This window comes from Prionailurus viverrinus, chromosome D1, assembly GCF_022837055.1.
Source record: "Prionailurus viverrinus isolate Anna chromosome D1, UM_Priviv_1.0, whole genome shotgun sequence".
Classification (NCBI taxonomy): Eukaryota; Metazoa; Chordata; class Mammalia; order Carnivora; family Felidae; genus Prionailurus; species Prionailurus viverrinus.
Genome location: NC_062570.1, coordinates 62,003,236 through 62,018,805, shown reverse-complemented (window position 1 = coordinate 62,018,805; position 15,570 = coordinate 62,003,236). Strand labels below are relative to the sequence as shown.

The 15,570-nt window shown below is 42.2% G+C and overlaps 1 protein-coding gene and 1 pseudogene across 1 annotated transcript; one reads left to right on the top strand and one right to left on the bottom strand.

Annotated features, from left to right (window-relative positions):
- Positions 1-3,543: 3,543 nt before the first annotated feature.
- LOC125176864 (olfactory receptor 51Q1-like) lies at positions 3,544-4,491 on the top strand. The gene has a single exon (XM_047878766.1). It carries the CDS (start codon positions 3,544-3,546, stop codon positions 4,489-4,491), a length of 948 nt encoding a protein of 315 aa, XP_047734722.1.
- A 5,609-nt stretch (positions 4,492-10,100) lies between these two features.
- LOC125146486 (olfactory receptor 51B6-like) lies at positions 10,101-11,080 on the bottom strand (annotated as a pseudogene).
- Between the last annotated feature and the right edge of the window lie 4,490 nt (positions 11,081-15,570).

The following is a 15,570-nucleotide window of genomic DNA, read 5'->3' as shown; positions in this document are numbered from 1 at the left end:
GATAATAATATTAGTAATAATAATAGTAATAATATAACAATGACTATTATAGCAGTCTGCTATTAGTACAATTAGTATTTATAGCTAACAATTATTTAGGCCTTGATAAGTACCAAGAAGTGTCTTCAGCACTTTCCCAAACAGGATTATTATCCTTGACATACTGAAAGTAAAATAAGGCAAAGAAAGTTTAAGTCACCAGACCAGAGTCACACAATTCGTGAGTATTAAAATTAGGGTTTGAATCCAAATTAGCCTAACTTACAACCACTTAGGTAGGAAAATGCAATATTTGTGCTTCTTTTAAAAAAAGGAAGGATTACTGAGCATAATGGGGAAAAGGATATAAAAATTTTGAAAATATTTTGTAAAGAAAAATACTAGTATTGTTCTGGTAGAGAATAAATTAAATTACCTCATCCTTAATTCCATCTTTTATCATTGCACTTTCCTGGCTCTAAGTTTATTTATCTTTATGATCAATGGTAAACAACAACAACAACAAAAAACAAAGCAAAACAAATAAAAACAAAAAAAACCCCACCACAGTGTGCAATGGAGAAGAGTGCTGGAAAGTTCCTGCTCCAGTGTTTCATTTGGTAAATACTTCACAAAAAGAATATCCTCCCAATAATTTCTGTCAAAAGAATCTCAGAAATTCTCCGTCAGGTATCTCTAGAGAAACTACACAGAGCTTTTTGTTTATTTGGTTCGGTTTGGTCTTGAGTTTGCTCAGGTTGTTCTTGGAAAATCATCTTGGAATGTGTATGCACCTTGTGTCCCTTAACTAGGTGTGGTCCACAGCATACTATGTCACACAAATCTTTCTTTCTTCTGTACCTTGGACTCTTGTGAGCCCCAAGGGCTACTTCTTTCCCTGAGGACCTATAGAAGTCTATACAAAGCTGAGCTTCTGCTCAGCAGGGAAGGCAGTTCTGTGGAAAAACCAAGGCATCTGGCTAACAGACACAGGTGATGTACATGGCCATGAATTACCAGAAAGATAGGATAGAAAGTGAGGCTGAGCAGGAAGACTTATGGATATAAAGATACATGTCACTACCAAGCTGGAGGAAGGAAGGGTGAGGCTCCCGGAGCTTGAGGGACATGAGCTAAAACTAGATTATGGTATTGTGCCAGGGCACAGATTGCTGATGGGAACTTTCTATGGGTAATGTTACTTCTGGAGAAAGGGCACCAAAAAAAGAGTCTCTTAATGATGGCTTTCCGAGTGATAGTGGGGTCCAGAGCCGACAGCCAAGAAAGAATTCTTGAGATGTCTTTGGTGCACACAGGGTGATTTTATTAAAGCGTGGGATAGGACCTGTGGGCAGAAAAAAGCTGTACTGGGGTTGTGAAGGGTGCCTGGTTATATACTATGGAGCTGGGGGAGATAAATTCAAGGGGAAGTTTCCAAAGCGATTTTCCTTTGCTAAAGAAGACTCACAGATTACTGGAGGCCTAGCTTTTGTTAAGCTAAGGTTGTTGGTTTTTTTTCCCTCTGGCAAATCATTATCATTAAGACAGTAGGGAGTTCCTGGAGATTAGGCTATTGATAAGATTGCCTTTTTCTTGTAATTTACTAAGATGTTTGTAAACTGATGGAGACTCTATCAGTTGAACCATTTGTTTTCTTTCCTTTCCTTTGTTCTTGGGCAGCCAGGAGTGCCTGAGGAATGTCACACACATCCCACCTGGGTGTGTGTGGGACCTGTTGTTAGCTTCTACTTTGCCTTCAGCTTGCCTTATGCTTCCTCATCATGAATGTTGAAAAAGCTGCCAGAGCTCTGAAGCCATTATGGAGGCAGGGTAGCGATAGGTCAATAGAAAGAGATTCTGGTTTCCATAGCCCAGGATTTCCTCCATTCCTATTCTCTTCTGCTTCCTCAATCTGTCAGTCTTCCCAGTGGATAAGATAACACCTATGATCACCCTCAGTCACAAGAGGATTCCCAAGTAATGGTTTCCATTTTTTGGTGGTGGACAAAAAGAGCAAGATATTTTGAGTTTATCAAGAGCAAAGTTAGAGAAAGCACAAGGAAGGTTCACCATACAGCAATGTTAAAAACAAACAAAACAAAACAACAACAAAAAGATGAAATAGCTTATCCAAACCACTGTAAGAGAAGAAAAATAATTTTCCTTTACCTTTCTAGGTTTTTGGCTGAAGACTCCTTATAATAAAAGATTAATTGGAGACAAATGATTAAAATTTTAATAACATATATACCTCCAGTCTACCTGGGACATACCCAATAAAAGTGAGTAACTCCTTGAAATGGTCCAAACCATCACCTTGAATGCCTTCTTAGAATAAAGATGAAGAAAAACGTTGGGGGCTGGATGGGTAGGAGGGAGGGCTTCTAGTGGGAAGTTCCCAGGAAAAGCACAGTAAACAAGGGAATGGTTGTCATGCATAACAGTATGTCTTTGCAGCAGGAAGGTGTAACGGTGTGTTATAGCCATTGGAAAGAATAGTTGTGGAGAAGAGATTGGTAAGAATTTCCAAAGATTTACTCCTTCTCCTCTTCCAGATCTCCCCTATAAATGCAAATGTCCCTTACTGGTCAGCGTAAGGATCAGAAAGGTAACATCTACTCAGCTTTTGTTCTAGGTCTGCTGTTTCTTAGAAATAATCAACTCAAGATAATCATTAAGCCAAACAGGCATATTTTGGGGTGGCAGATTCTGCTCCCTTTCACATCCATCAATATGAACTTAAACAGCTTCCCAGAAATCTACTGGCTGATCCAATGGATCCAACTGCTTTATGCACCAAGAGGGTATTTTGCCTTATTCCAATGCTATTAGGCTGTTCCTGTGGAGATGTTCCTACTATTATTGTTGTATTCTTTCCAAGAAAGTGCTTCCTAGGCCTAGTCTTCTAATATAGGTTCTTTTGACAGATATCTGAGCACCCAAGTTTGACCCATTTCGCTCATGGAAGGTCCTTTCCAACAGAGTCCTTGCACCATATGGCCTCTAAAAGTTCTGTCTCAGGAATCCTAGGCTCTGAAGACAGGCATTATCTTTCCCCACTCTGTTACCTCAGTTCAAGTCTCTCTTTATTGTTCACTTGGTTCAAAAGAGTCAATAAGCATATTGGAATCGGTTTTTTTTACATTTACTGGTCTCGGCTCTCTCTTTTTTTCTCCTAGCCCCATGCCATCCAAAGGTGTCCTACAGTAATCTCTTCTCCACAGTTATTCTTTCCAATGGCCATAATGTACCCTTATACCTTCTGCTGCAAAGGCATAACTGCCTTCTGGATGTATAAAGAAGTCTTTGGGTTAAAACTAATGAGAACTTCATGCTGTCAACTCAGTGGTTGACGAGAGATGGCAAGGTAAGAGCTAAAACAAGCAAAACTGATAAAACATTTGTAAACTCATTGCCCAGATAGCTCTCTTTCCCCAGGTCTTACTTGATGATCTATCACAGAGTGACTTCGGATAGTCATAGACTATTTATTTCAATCCTTATGTTGTCCACTTTTCACAGATTTGGGAAAGAGCTCTGGTCTTGAGGCTGCCTCTTCCAGTCATGTTTCGGGTTACTAACTCCACTCAAGTCCCCTTCTTCTTCATCCTCATGGGCATCCCTGGCTTTGAGGTTTCCCATGGCTGGATTTCCATCCCCTTCTGTTGTCTCTACACGGTCTCCATTGTGGGCAATATCACCATCCTGGCTGTCATCAGGATAGAGCCCTCCCTTCAAGAGCCCATGTACTTGTTCCTCTCTATTTTGGCTCTAACAGACCTGGGGCTTACCCTCACCACTTTGCCTACAGTCATGGGACTCCTCTGGTTTAATGCCTCAGAGATCAGCTTTGAGGCTTGTTTTGCCCAGTTCTTCTTCCTCCATGGATTCTCTTTTATGGAATCTTCCGTGTTGTTGGCCATGTCCTTTGACCGCTATGTGGCCATCTGCCGCCCCCTCCATTATGTCTCCATCCTTACCAACCGGGTCATCAGAAGAATAGGGATAGCCATCATTTTCCGCTGTGTTCTGACTGTTCTTCCTGCATTATTCCTACTGAAACGGCTTCCATTTTGTGGCTCCCACCATCTCTCCCACTCCTACTGCCTTCATCAAGACATGATTCGCCTGGTGTGTGCTGATACCACTATCAATAATTGGTATGGATTTGTTATAGCTCTGGTCTTTACTACATTGGACCCCCTGCTCATTGTGGTCTCCTATGCACTCATTCTGAGAAGTGTCTTGAGAATCAGCTCCCAGGGTGAAAGTTTCCAGGCTCTCAATAACTGTCTGTCCCACATTCTGGCTGTTCTGGTCCTCTATGTGCCCTTGGTGGGACTTTCCATGACTCACCGCTTTGCCAAGCATGCCCCTCCAATTGTACATGTCATCCTGGCCAACATCTATCTACTAGCACCTCCTGTGATGAACCCTATTATCTATAGTATTAAAACAAAGCAGATCCGTCAAAGAATTTTTCACCTCATTTCTCATAGACAATTGCACTAGAGCGTTGAGAAGTAGGTTTTGGGTATTATTGCTTATAAAAAAGAACTTGGGTGAGGCACCTGGGTAGCTCAGTCAGTTGAGCGTCTGACTCTTGATTTTGGCTCCGATCATGATGCCAAGGTCATGGGATCGAGCGCTGATATGGGGCTCTGCACTGAGCATGGAGCCTGCTTGAGATTCTCTCTCTCCCCTCTGCCCTTCTCCCCTGCTCTCTTGCTCTCTCTAAAATAATTATTTTTAAAAATTAAAAAGAAAAAGAACTTGGGAAACTTGGAAAGTTTTTGGTTTGGGTGTCCAGTCATGTATGAATCACGAAGCAGGAATTGAGGTACATATATTATTATGCTCCCTGAATTTGTAACTTAAACTAAGCTGAAACATCTACCCATTATGTAGCTGCCCCATTTACATGAGACTTTGCCTGCCAAATTCCTCAAAGCTGTAATTCTTAGCTTCTTCTCTTTGCTTGAGTTTACTCATGAAATATTTAAATTCTTAATTCTATTTAACCAATAGTATTTTTATCTATCAGTTAACATGAGTTCATGTTTTCCCTGATTGTAACCATAGAGTCCTCTGTCAGACATGTTTTTCACTGCTTCTGGCTTTATCATCTTCTGCTCTCTCTGGATAAAAAGATTCTTTACAACTAAATCTCATCTCCCTGGATCACATTGTTTGGGAAGTGATAATATGATCAATGCTCCTGAAAGACTCTCTTAGGCTTTGGTGGAATGAGTCATTTACAATTTCTTCTAGCCTGATTGTTTTCATAAAAGGTTTATATCATTGGTTTTGGTCCCTGATGAAAATAATGTAGCTAAGAACAAATTCTTGCCGTGGAACATGTTGAAAAAAGTGAGCAGGATATAACTGGAAAGCCAAGAGCTTTCCCAACATCTGTAGTTTTTATTGTGTTTATTACACACCTGAAATTTACAATAATTGTAATGCTTAGTCCACTATTCTGGACATGCAGATTATGCACCAATGCGATTCCAGACCTCCCTCTGGAGAGCCATGGGAGCTGTGAGTGAGCTGGGGGCTCCCTTGGGAGCAAAGGGCCCAAGTGAAGCTTGGGTTACTTGTGAGGTGTAATTGAAAGAGGGGCAGTTTCTCCTTGGTGAAGTAAAACTTTGGGAAATGTGTGACTTCTTTCTAACTGCTGAGTAAGGACTGGGAAATGCCTTGTCTTTGTCAAGATGGCAGAATGCTTACATATGTTTAAATGCATATAGTGTGTCAGTGTCTCTATTCTGATGTACCAGGATGTCAGAAGAATTTTTTTTTTCATTGTAACTTCAAAAACCTCTGTCGAGGGGCCTCTGGGTGGCTCAATCAGTTAAGTGTCTGACTTCCACTCAGGTCATGATCTCATGGTTCCTAAGTTTGAGCCCCGTGTCAGGCTCCGTGCTGACAGGTCAGAGCCTGGACCCCACTTCTGATTTTGTGTCTCCCTCTCGCTCTGCCCCTTCCTCACTCATGCTCTGTCTCTCTGTCTCTCAAAAATGAATAGATGTTTAAAAAAAAATCAGGGCACCTGTATGGTTCAGTTGGTTAAGTGTCCAACTTCAGCTTGGGTCATGATCTTAGGGTTCATGAGTTCAAGCCCCGCATTGGGCTCCATGCTGACAGCTCAGAGCCTGGAGCCTGCTTTGGATTCTGTGTCTCCCTCTCTCCTTGCCCCTCCCTGCTTTCACTCTGTCTCTTTCTCTCTCTCTCTCTCTCTCTCTCTCAAAAATAAATAAACATTAAAAAAATTAAAAAAAATAAAACACTGTGTGTTGAAAATGGTTTTATTCTACCTAACAGTGAAATAACTAAGACTCAGGGTTACGTGACTTTGCAAGGTGCATGTGACAGAGCTTCTCTTCCATCTGAACTGTAAGGAGCCTTGAGGGATAGCCCTTTGCCCCATTCCTAGAGGCTGTATGATGGGTCTTTCACTATAGGGGCAGGAGGCAGTATTTGCAAAGCTTGGGAGGGGAATGGTTGGAGAGCAGAAGGCTTGTGCCTGAGAGATAAGACTCCAAGTCCAGGGAGGGGCTGAGCAATTGATTCCTGTTGTCTCATGGCTCAGATAGTACCCCCGCCTCAGACCTCTCAACCCTGCATGCATGGGGACTCCTGCCTGGGGACAGGTAAGGATGTGTCACTGATGAAGAATGATTTCCCTGAACTAGGGTCCCAGGGGAACACCCTGGTTTCCTTTGAGACCTCCCCTTGGGTTCCCTTTCTGACCCTCACCCCTGTCTCCCTGGCCTTCTCTCCTTTGTCTTCTACCTGTCTTTCACTCATTTTCTTTCCTATCTGTTCCACCTACCTTCTCTTCCTACTGGAGGCTTGTCTCTCCTCATCTTGTCCACTTGGGCTCACCTCTAAGTTACTCGATCCTAAGCATAGAGCTGGATGAGCAACGTGTGTCACTCAGGGGCCCTTGCGTCACCAGCTAGCCCTCACAAATAACTGATTGCCTGGCTCCTCCGTGGCTGGTTGACTGACCCTAAGTCCCTCTCTAACTGGCACTTACTGGTGCTTCACTGTGTGTGATTCCCAGTGCTATTGATGAGCCTGGGCCCCCCTCTCCAGCTTACAGTCGTGCCTCTCTGGCCACAGTCAGGCTTTCATATCCCCTGAAAGGCAGACAGAGACCCTCTAAGAATGGATAGGGACATAATCTTCATCCTGCCTTCAAGCCAGTAGGTATGACATTATATGACGTTAGATGAATGACATCTATGACACTGTTGAGAATGTTGTTTGAAGTGGAGGTGATATCTGCACCAAACCCTGATACTCAAAGGTTCTATCTAAAGATTTTTAAAAACATTACTGCATAATGTATCAGGTTGTGTTAAATTCACATGAGTGCATTTTATTGCAATGTTCAGCCCCACCAGTGCCTTAATGTACCCAGAATAGTGTGAAGACAGTAGTCCGTCACACCTAGAGCCCTGTCAGGTGACAGGGTGACGTGTGTATCTCACTATGTTTTAATGTGTGAATATTCTTTATGGGAGAACTTCTTTGGGGTAGTAAAACCATATCCATGGCTGTGTATAAAGGAGAAGAAATTTGCTGACTGGTACCGCAGAATACTGGGTTGTTCTATCTCTATCTAAATGCATCTCTTCACGGTATTTTCTACCACATGATCTTATTCTTCCTTATTCCCCAAGGCGGGGGGTGGGTGGGTGGGTAAGATAATGCTGACAACTTATTGCTGGGATGGAACCAGCCTGGCATAGTTTTGTCTTTGGCATTACCCTACGCTCTTATTTCATGGTTTCCATAGCTGGTAAACACCAATGATACTCTAATAACACTGCTCTCAAGGTGCAGAACCTGTTACTCAGTGACCACCAGTCCTTCAGTTAGCTAGATACTTCCATGGACTTCTGATACATAGTAAAAACTTTATTTTCAATTGTGGCTCAGTTCCTGGCACTAATGATCTAAATGTCTATATAACTCCTTCCCAGATAAAAGAAATGTTCTGGGGCACCTGCGTGGCTCAGTTGGTTAAGTGTCTGACTCTTGATTTTGGCTCAGGTCATGATCTCATGGTTTGTGAGTTCAAGCCCCACATTGGGCTCTGCGCTGATAATGTAGACCTGCTTGGGATTTTCCCTGTCTCCCTCTCTCCCTCTCTTGCTTTCCCTCCTCTGCTCACTCTTTCTCTCCTTCAAAGAATAAAAAGAAAAAAAATATTCCTTGTCAGATGCAATCAACTATGGCTGGAATTCAAGGTTATTAAAAATACATTATTTTTGTAATTGGTTTTGAGTAGGCTGCTATGACAAGGAGGTGAAGAACCAGCCATAGCTTGAGAAACCTCTTCTGTATTTTTTTTCTCTTTTTTCTCTCCTTGGGTATCCTGCAGCTCTTAGGGAAACATGGACACCCCAATGATTGAAAATTGTTCACTAAACATCAGCATTTCATGTATCTACATTCAAAAGAAAATTCATCAATGGAAAGTTAGGGAAGTTAAGAAAGGTGTCTTATGAGGTTGGCCTCAGTGTACTCAGACTATGTGCCCAGGAAGGAACGGGCAGACCTTGTACACAGGAGACTTTGATTATTCACTTTCGGGAGTCTCCTGTCACATAGTGGTGTGCAAACAGCTTAGTGGGATGCCCCAAATACAGAGACTTCTTTCTCTACCTCTACATGTAAACTGTCTATATATAATGATGCAGGATTAAAAAAAAAATAGAGAGACACAGGAACATCATCCACTCCTCGTTTATTATTCAGTTTAATAAAGAACATTTTATTAAGCTCCTACTCTACTCAAAGCATTGTGCTTAAAGCTAGGTTACAGTGGTTTTCATAGTCCAATAAGGGAGGAGGAAGAAGGAGGAAATTTCATGTGTGGCAGGTGCTCCTAAATATGAAGGTATGCTCATCCATGTGCCTGATACACACACATGGCACATTACATAGCTTGTAAATTGCACCAGAGCATTTGCCAGAGTCCCATATTTGCACATTTGGCTTGCCTCCATATTACCCAAAAATCTAGAGATTCTGGGAAGTTCTTCTTTGGCGATCAAGGGCAAGGGAATGTGCAGAAGACAGAAGTTCATTTATATTTGGCCCTGATTTCATCAGTCTTTAGGGAAATAATCTTACTCTATATGGGTTGCCTGTATAAGGCTTGTTGAACTCTGGCAAATGTATTCCTTCCTCTTCTTATATTGAATCTATAACCACCCTTCCTTCCACCATTAAGAATGAGACCTTATCTGAATCCCTCCTTACCTGATATGTGCGTGAAACATCCCTACAGCGTGCCATGAAACCCTTTTCAACAGCCCAGGCCTTCTCCTGCTCCTAACACATGTGTTTCCTCTTTGTCTTTCTTCCTACATAATTGCACACATATAACCTACCCTTTGTTACCTTGGTTTTGCACACGTGAGGAATACATACCAAGTACCAATCAAGTCCAGTTCTACTCTGAATTAATTTCCTCTTGAGGCTCTGATTATATATAATTTCTGACTAGCACCTTTTCCCTTCGTCGGGATCATCATAATAAAACTTCTTCCCCTAGATCAGGAATTGATTTACTTGCTGATGTGAATTCACTTAAAATAGAATTCACGTAAAAATAGAGCATTCCTATTTTACTTGTGCAGTTGCCTTCTTGGCGTACTGTGTTCAATAGCAACCATTTGGAAATTAGCTCAGAAAGACTCTGCTTCACTGATGACAAGTTCTAGAAAAGGCAGGTGGTGCACACATGGGACACAACAGATAAAAGTTAATGGTTGCAAGGTTGCAAGGATGTCCAGCCCATATGAAAAAACAACCAAGAACGGAATCTGTGTTCAATTTGTTGGACCATGCCACTCAGAGTCCATGAACCCAGAGTCACATCAGAGCTGCTGCAAGTTGAATGAGAGGTAAGTACAAAATGAATATCAATTGAGCTATGCTAAGCACCTTGCTCTTTGTTTAGTGTTTTACATGACTTATTTCCTTTTATCCTCATGGGAAAAAAAAGGGGGAGTGGCAGAAAAAAAAACAGTTGTATCTGAAATACTTTTTTCTGGCATTTGTACATTTATTTTAATGTCTTCCTTAGAAATTTATGACTGTCAAATTATTGTTTTTAATCTCTCAGTCCTTTTCCAGACAGGAGAAAGTAAATACCATGTTCTTGATGGGAACTGGAGAATACTACTGTGAATCTGCTTAGTTTTAATACTACAGATGACAGGGTTCATAAAAGAAGGGAAAGGAAGTAGATGTAGCTATTTGTGATGTGTACTAGATGGGGAACATTTCTTCCCAAATCGGTAGATGAATGTCAAACCAAAACAGTGACATAGAAGACCAAGATACAGCAGATGTGGGAGGCACATTTGTTGAGTGCCTTGGACCCCTCCTCTCCAGATGCAATACTCATAACAGTTTTGAGAATCAAAATATAGAAGCAAAAGATTATCAGGCAGTCCATTAGGACCATAGAAAATACCATCACAATAGGATATAGGCAATTGAAGGTGATGTCAGCACAGGCTAATTTGATGACATCCTGGTGGAGGCAGAATGCATGAGAGAGGAAATGAGATCTGCAATAGGAAAACCAATCGAGAGGGAATATTGGAGGCAAGATGACTGTAAATCCCTTCATGAAAACCCCCACTCCAATCTTTATCATTTGGGTGTTGATAAGAATGGAAGTATATATCAGTGGGTTGTGGATGGCAACAAACTGATCATAGGGCTTGGCAAGCAAAATCCCAGACTGTATGACAGAGAAAGTGTGGATGAAGCAGGCGTGGCAAAAGCAGGAGCCATGGCTGATTTCCCTATGATTTGTCCACATCGCACACAGCACTGTAGGCATTGTAACCAGGGTCATCCCGAGGTCTGTGGTTGCCAGCATGGCTAAGAAATAGTACATGGGCTCGTGGAGGTTATGGTCAACCCTGATGAGAAATAGGAGAATGCCATTGCCATGAAGTATGGCAATCTAGATGACAGATAACGGGATAGAGATCCAGTGGTGAGCCTTTTCCAGGCCCACGAAGCCGGTCAGCAGAAAGGGTGGGGCACTGGTGTTGAGTTCCATAATGGGCATTACAGTAGGATGAATCTTCTGTTTAGGAAAGACCACGTTAGGCATTCAGACATTCTTCTTTAGCCACTTCTACTTTTTTACTTCCTGTATCTCTTCCCTAAACTGTAGTGACTCCAGAGAAATAAAACATTCTTTCTTAGGAAAGCCTTAGAGATAGGGGGGGAAAAAAGTAATCCGATCAACAACTGCAAATCAGTGTTTAACATATGTTCCAGGCAATGTACTAGGCAGCATGGATATAGTAGTTTATGAGATAGAACTGGTTCTTGTCCTTATAGCTTGAAGTAGATTCAAAGGTCATATGTTTTCACTCATATGTGGATCTTGAGAAACTTAACAGAAGACCATGGGGAGGGGAAGGGGGAAAATAGCTACAAACAGAGAGGGAGGCAGGCAAACCATTAGAGACTCTTAAATACAAAGAACAAACTGAGGGTAGATAGAAGGGTGGGGGAGAGGGGAAAATGGATGATGGGCATTGAGGAGGGCACTTGTGGGGATGAGCACTGGGTGTGGTATATAAGCAAATTTGACAACAAATTGTATTAAAAATAGATTCAGAGAATGAAAGAGGAATAACAGCAATATGAAAATTATAATAGAAGATTTACAGAACTCTGTGGGAGCATGGCTTACTTTATTAAATCTGGCAAGGTTTGGGCATGGTCAAAGAAAGCTTCCCAGAGCATGTAACATCTGACAGGTACATGGGAATCAGGTAAAAAGGAAGGGTATTTTCACCCTGAGGGAAAAGCAGAGGAGAAATTCCTGAGGCAAGAATGGGCTTGAAGAAATAATTTGTGCTCAATGCAGTTAGAGAACTCAAGATGGGAGTAACAAATGATTAGACTGTAGAGGTTTTATTGGTTTCAAAAAGTCATACCAAAGGGCTACCCTGGTGGCCTTCTTGCCACAAAGTAAAGCTCAAAAACATTTAAGCATCTATGCTTTGTAAATACTTCTATCAGCGTTGGGATAAGCTAGGACATGGGTAAATACCAGTATATCACCACGAGCATTAAGAAGAATATTCTAGAGTGAGTTCATCTCATATTTGTATGAAGCCTCTGAGACCTCCAGACTCACTTTCAGGTAATTCCTTAGCTGACATTCCAGCTCCTCCAATCTTTAGCCATGTAATTTGGGTAGACCCCTTCTACTCCCTCAGCCTGTGATCCTCCTCTGAAAAATAAATGAGAATTAAGTGTCCCTTGACCTGTGAGGACTAAATGCAGTATCATCCGGGAGTGGACTTTGTAAGTGGGGCGACACTGTGCCTCTGTGATGGGTTTGGGCTACGCTTAATCAGAAGGCCGTTCTGAATTTGTTTGGCAGAGGAAGGCCAGCATCACTCACACTCAGATAAGCTGAGTCATTCCAATTTGCTCAAAACATTTGGAGAAGAGGTATAAGATAACAGGGATTTAAGAAGCCTTAAGATGACAGTGACTGAGAATAGTTAGAGGCTAGTGAAGATTCCTGGTGTCTGGGACAGGATGCGGAGTGGGTGGGATAAGGGGAGGGGCACTTTGGTAAGCACCAACCAGGCTGAGGGAAGCCTGCAACCTTGGGCTTCACATGGGAGTGGGGGTGAAGCGAACTTCGTCCTGGTAGAGTTGGGAGAAGCAGAATGTGAAAACCAAAACACAAAAAAAGAAACTTGGTTTTGGCAGGGATGGGTCTGAGTTGCCTATTGTCACAAGTCTAGCCAGGTCTCTTTCCTCTGACATGCTGAGACCCAAATGGGTGGGGGAGCCAGACAGCTGGGGAAGACCCAGCTGGAGAGCATAACTGCTTCCTACCTATTATACAGCAGACGTGGGCTGGATGTGTGGCCAGTGTGCCCTATTTTTTAATAGAATGTCCACAAACATCTTACTTTCCCCATTTTTCAATTAATTGGTAATTAGGATATGTACTCAATGACATAGTTTCATGCTTTTGAAATAATTTTCCGGGCACAAGATGGAGCTCTCCTGCCCAGTGGTGCCACATCAGTAACACCAAACTTAGACAACTTTCAGTCCCTGTAAACACTGCACTTGACCATACATGCAGTGTATCCAGTCAGGCAGGCCCCAAACTCCAAGCCAACTCTAAGCTTTCTCACCCCACACAAGGCTGCCTAGGTGACTGCAGACAAGATATTTTCTCAAGATATTTGTCTCTTCCTTATTCTTTGTTCTTTATTCTTCATCCTATGAAACACTTCTGCTTTCCCACCTCCCCTCCCATATTGCAGTTCTCCAGGTGGAGACTCCACTTCGTGACGTGTTAAATAAAGTTTGTTTGTGTCCCCTACATGGTCTTCTTTAATCATTTTTAACACTGCAAAGAACAGTAACTCTACAACTCTTGCTTCATGACCTTGAAAAGTTTATACATCAACTCACGGGGGTGTCCACTCCTGGGGAGCCCTTAAGATCTTGGATTGATGAAAAACTGTTTCCCCAAACTAATCATTCTAATCCAAAAATGTGGCGGCTTCAAGAAGACACTCTGAGTCTCTCATCTCTCATGTGACTTCTCACGGAGGAACACCACCCAGACGTTCACATAACAGACTTCACATTTGCCTTGCCTTTGGATCCTTCTCCCTTTTGTTTCATTTCCCCAATCTCTGTCTGCTTTGTAACCTTTCTTCTTATCATCCGATTTTCTGACATCCTCTCTACTGTCTGGCAACGTTATTTAGACCGAGCGATACCATCTGTTCTCATACATGGTGTGCAGTAGTAGATGCAAATTAATCACCAAATTCTCATTATATGGCTCAGTGCATAATAGTTCTATTTTCCCAAGCCATGAACTGAAATTCTTGACTTTCATACCAGTGAATACTGGCTCTGAATGGCTTTCTACCCAAATCCTCCAGCTTTTTCCCTTTTTACCAGCATCCCTTGCTGATAAAAATGGTGACCACCTTCCCCTACCCACACCACCCCAGCACCAGATCCACTATAGCTCTCTATCTGTGTGGGGTTTGAGATCCTGCAAATCTACAGTGCCTATAGCTCATAAAGAAGGGAATGAACAAAGAAGCTCTACTCTGCCTTTAGTTACAGAATTTGCACACTTAGTTCCTGATGGATAATAGGCCCACTTCTGGGAATACGCAGCAATTTAAAGTAAAGTGTCTAATGTCAGATTCTGTAAAGTCTGCCTCTGCTTTAATCTGAGGCTGGTCTATTTGGCAAGTTTTTTTTTTTTTTTGTTTTTTTTGTTCTGTTAGTCTACACCCATGGTCATTATAGTGCCTCCCCTCCTCAACCTGATTTAGGCTCTGGGTGGCAGGGTGGGGGGGTGGTGGTAAATACCTGGTGGCACTGACAGGGGTCAAGAGGAAGTTCATATGAATAGCTGAAGAGAGCAAGAAGGGAAATAGATAATCTATCCCAGAGTCCTGAATTATTCTAGAGCTATCTGCCTCTATTCCCACAGGTCTTTTGCTTTTTTCTTCCAAATTACATCTGCCTAGTAAGGAAGACAGATTTTGGCTTTTCTCTATTCCAAAAATCTGTAAGAAAAGATTATTTGGGAGCCCAGTTTTGAGGGGAGTCTTTGGGATATATTCTTATGCCTCATCACCTCTTGACTGACATATTGCTGCCTTTCTCTGTAAGTTTCATTAAACCAACTCTCTATACCCTACCCATGACCTGTTCCCTATGCTGAGCCTTCCAGGACAAGAAACACTGGAGCTTCTTATTGACCTGTTCATGAGTTTTTTGTTCATCGGTGCCATAGATGTGACCCTAGACCCCTAAGCCTGGCCAAAATCTTGGCTTCAACACCTCCTCTTTAGATCATACCCAGAAGCCAAGCTTCAAGGAGCATTTGTTTCAGAAGGTCCTCCCCAAGGCCCATTTCTGCCTCCTCCCTTCTTTGTTCTCCCAGCTTTGGAGCTTTGGAACAGTGGTGCCCCAAGGTCTCAAGCTGTATCCTTGTTTGGGTTTAGCCTTGTCACCAGAAAGGTGATTAATTTTAAGCATCACATACTAGTAGGGAAGAAAAGTTAGAGAGGATGGCCTTTTTGCTTTTTTTTTTTTTTTTTTTTTTTTTTTTTTTGGAGAACTCCCAGGACTTTGCCTTTACAGTGAAACATATGTGGATAAAAGGACCACAGCAGGGCATTAAATTGCTCTATTAGGAAAATTTCCCCACCCTAACTCCCTTGGCCCAGGTGTTCAACTGGGACCATTGTGATCCCAGAACTCTGCTCTGTTTCATAGAACTCACCTCCATCAAAAAGAAACTGACTTCCTAGTCCTATATTTCTTATGAGCTCTTTCTCAGATCTCTCCATACCATCTCTGCAATGTAAGGAAGGACAGAAAGGGAAGAGAGAAACTTTTGGAGGTGTCAATCAAATGCAGCCATTTGAAGACTTTCTAAAAGATATTGTTATCCTAATGCCCTTTATATTAGTCTGCTATGGAAGGCCCAAGGATCATTGGGCCTAGAGAGAAAGTCAAGAAAGA

What these genes read in the sequence shown, in the direction of transcription:
- LOC125176864 (XM_047878766.1), top strand. Translation starts at nt 3,544, where the DNA reads ATGTTTCGGGTTACTAACTCCACTCAAGTCCCCTTCTTCTTCATCCTC.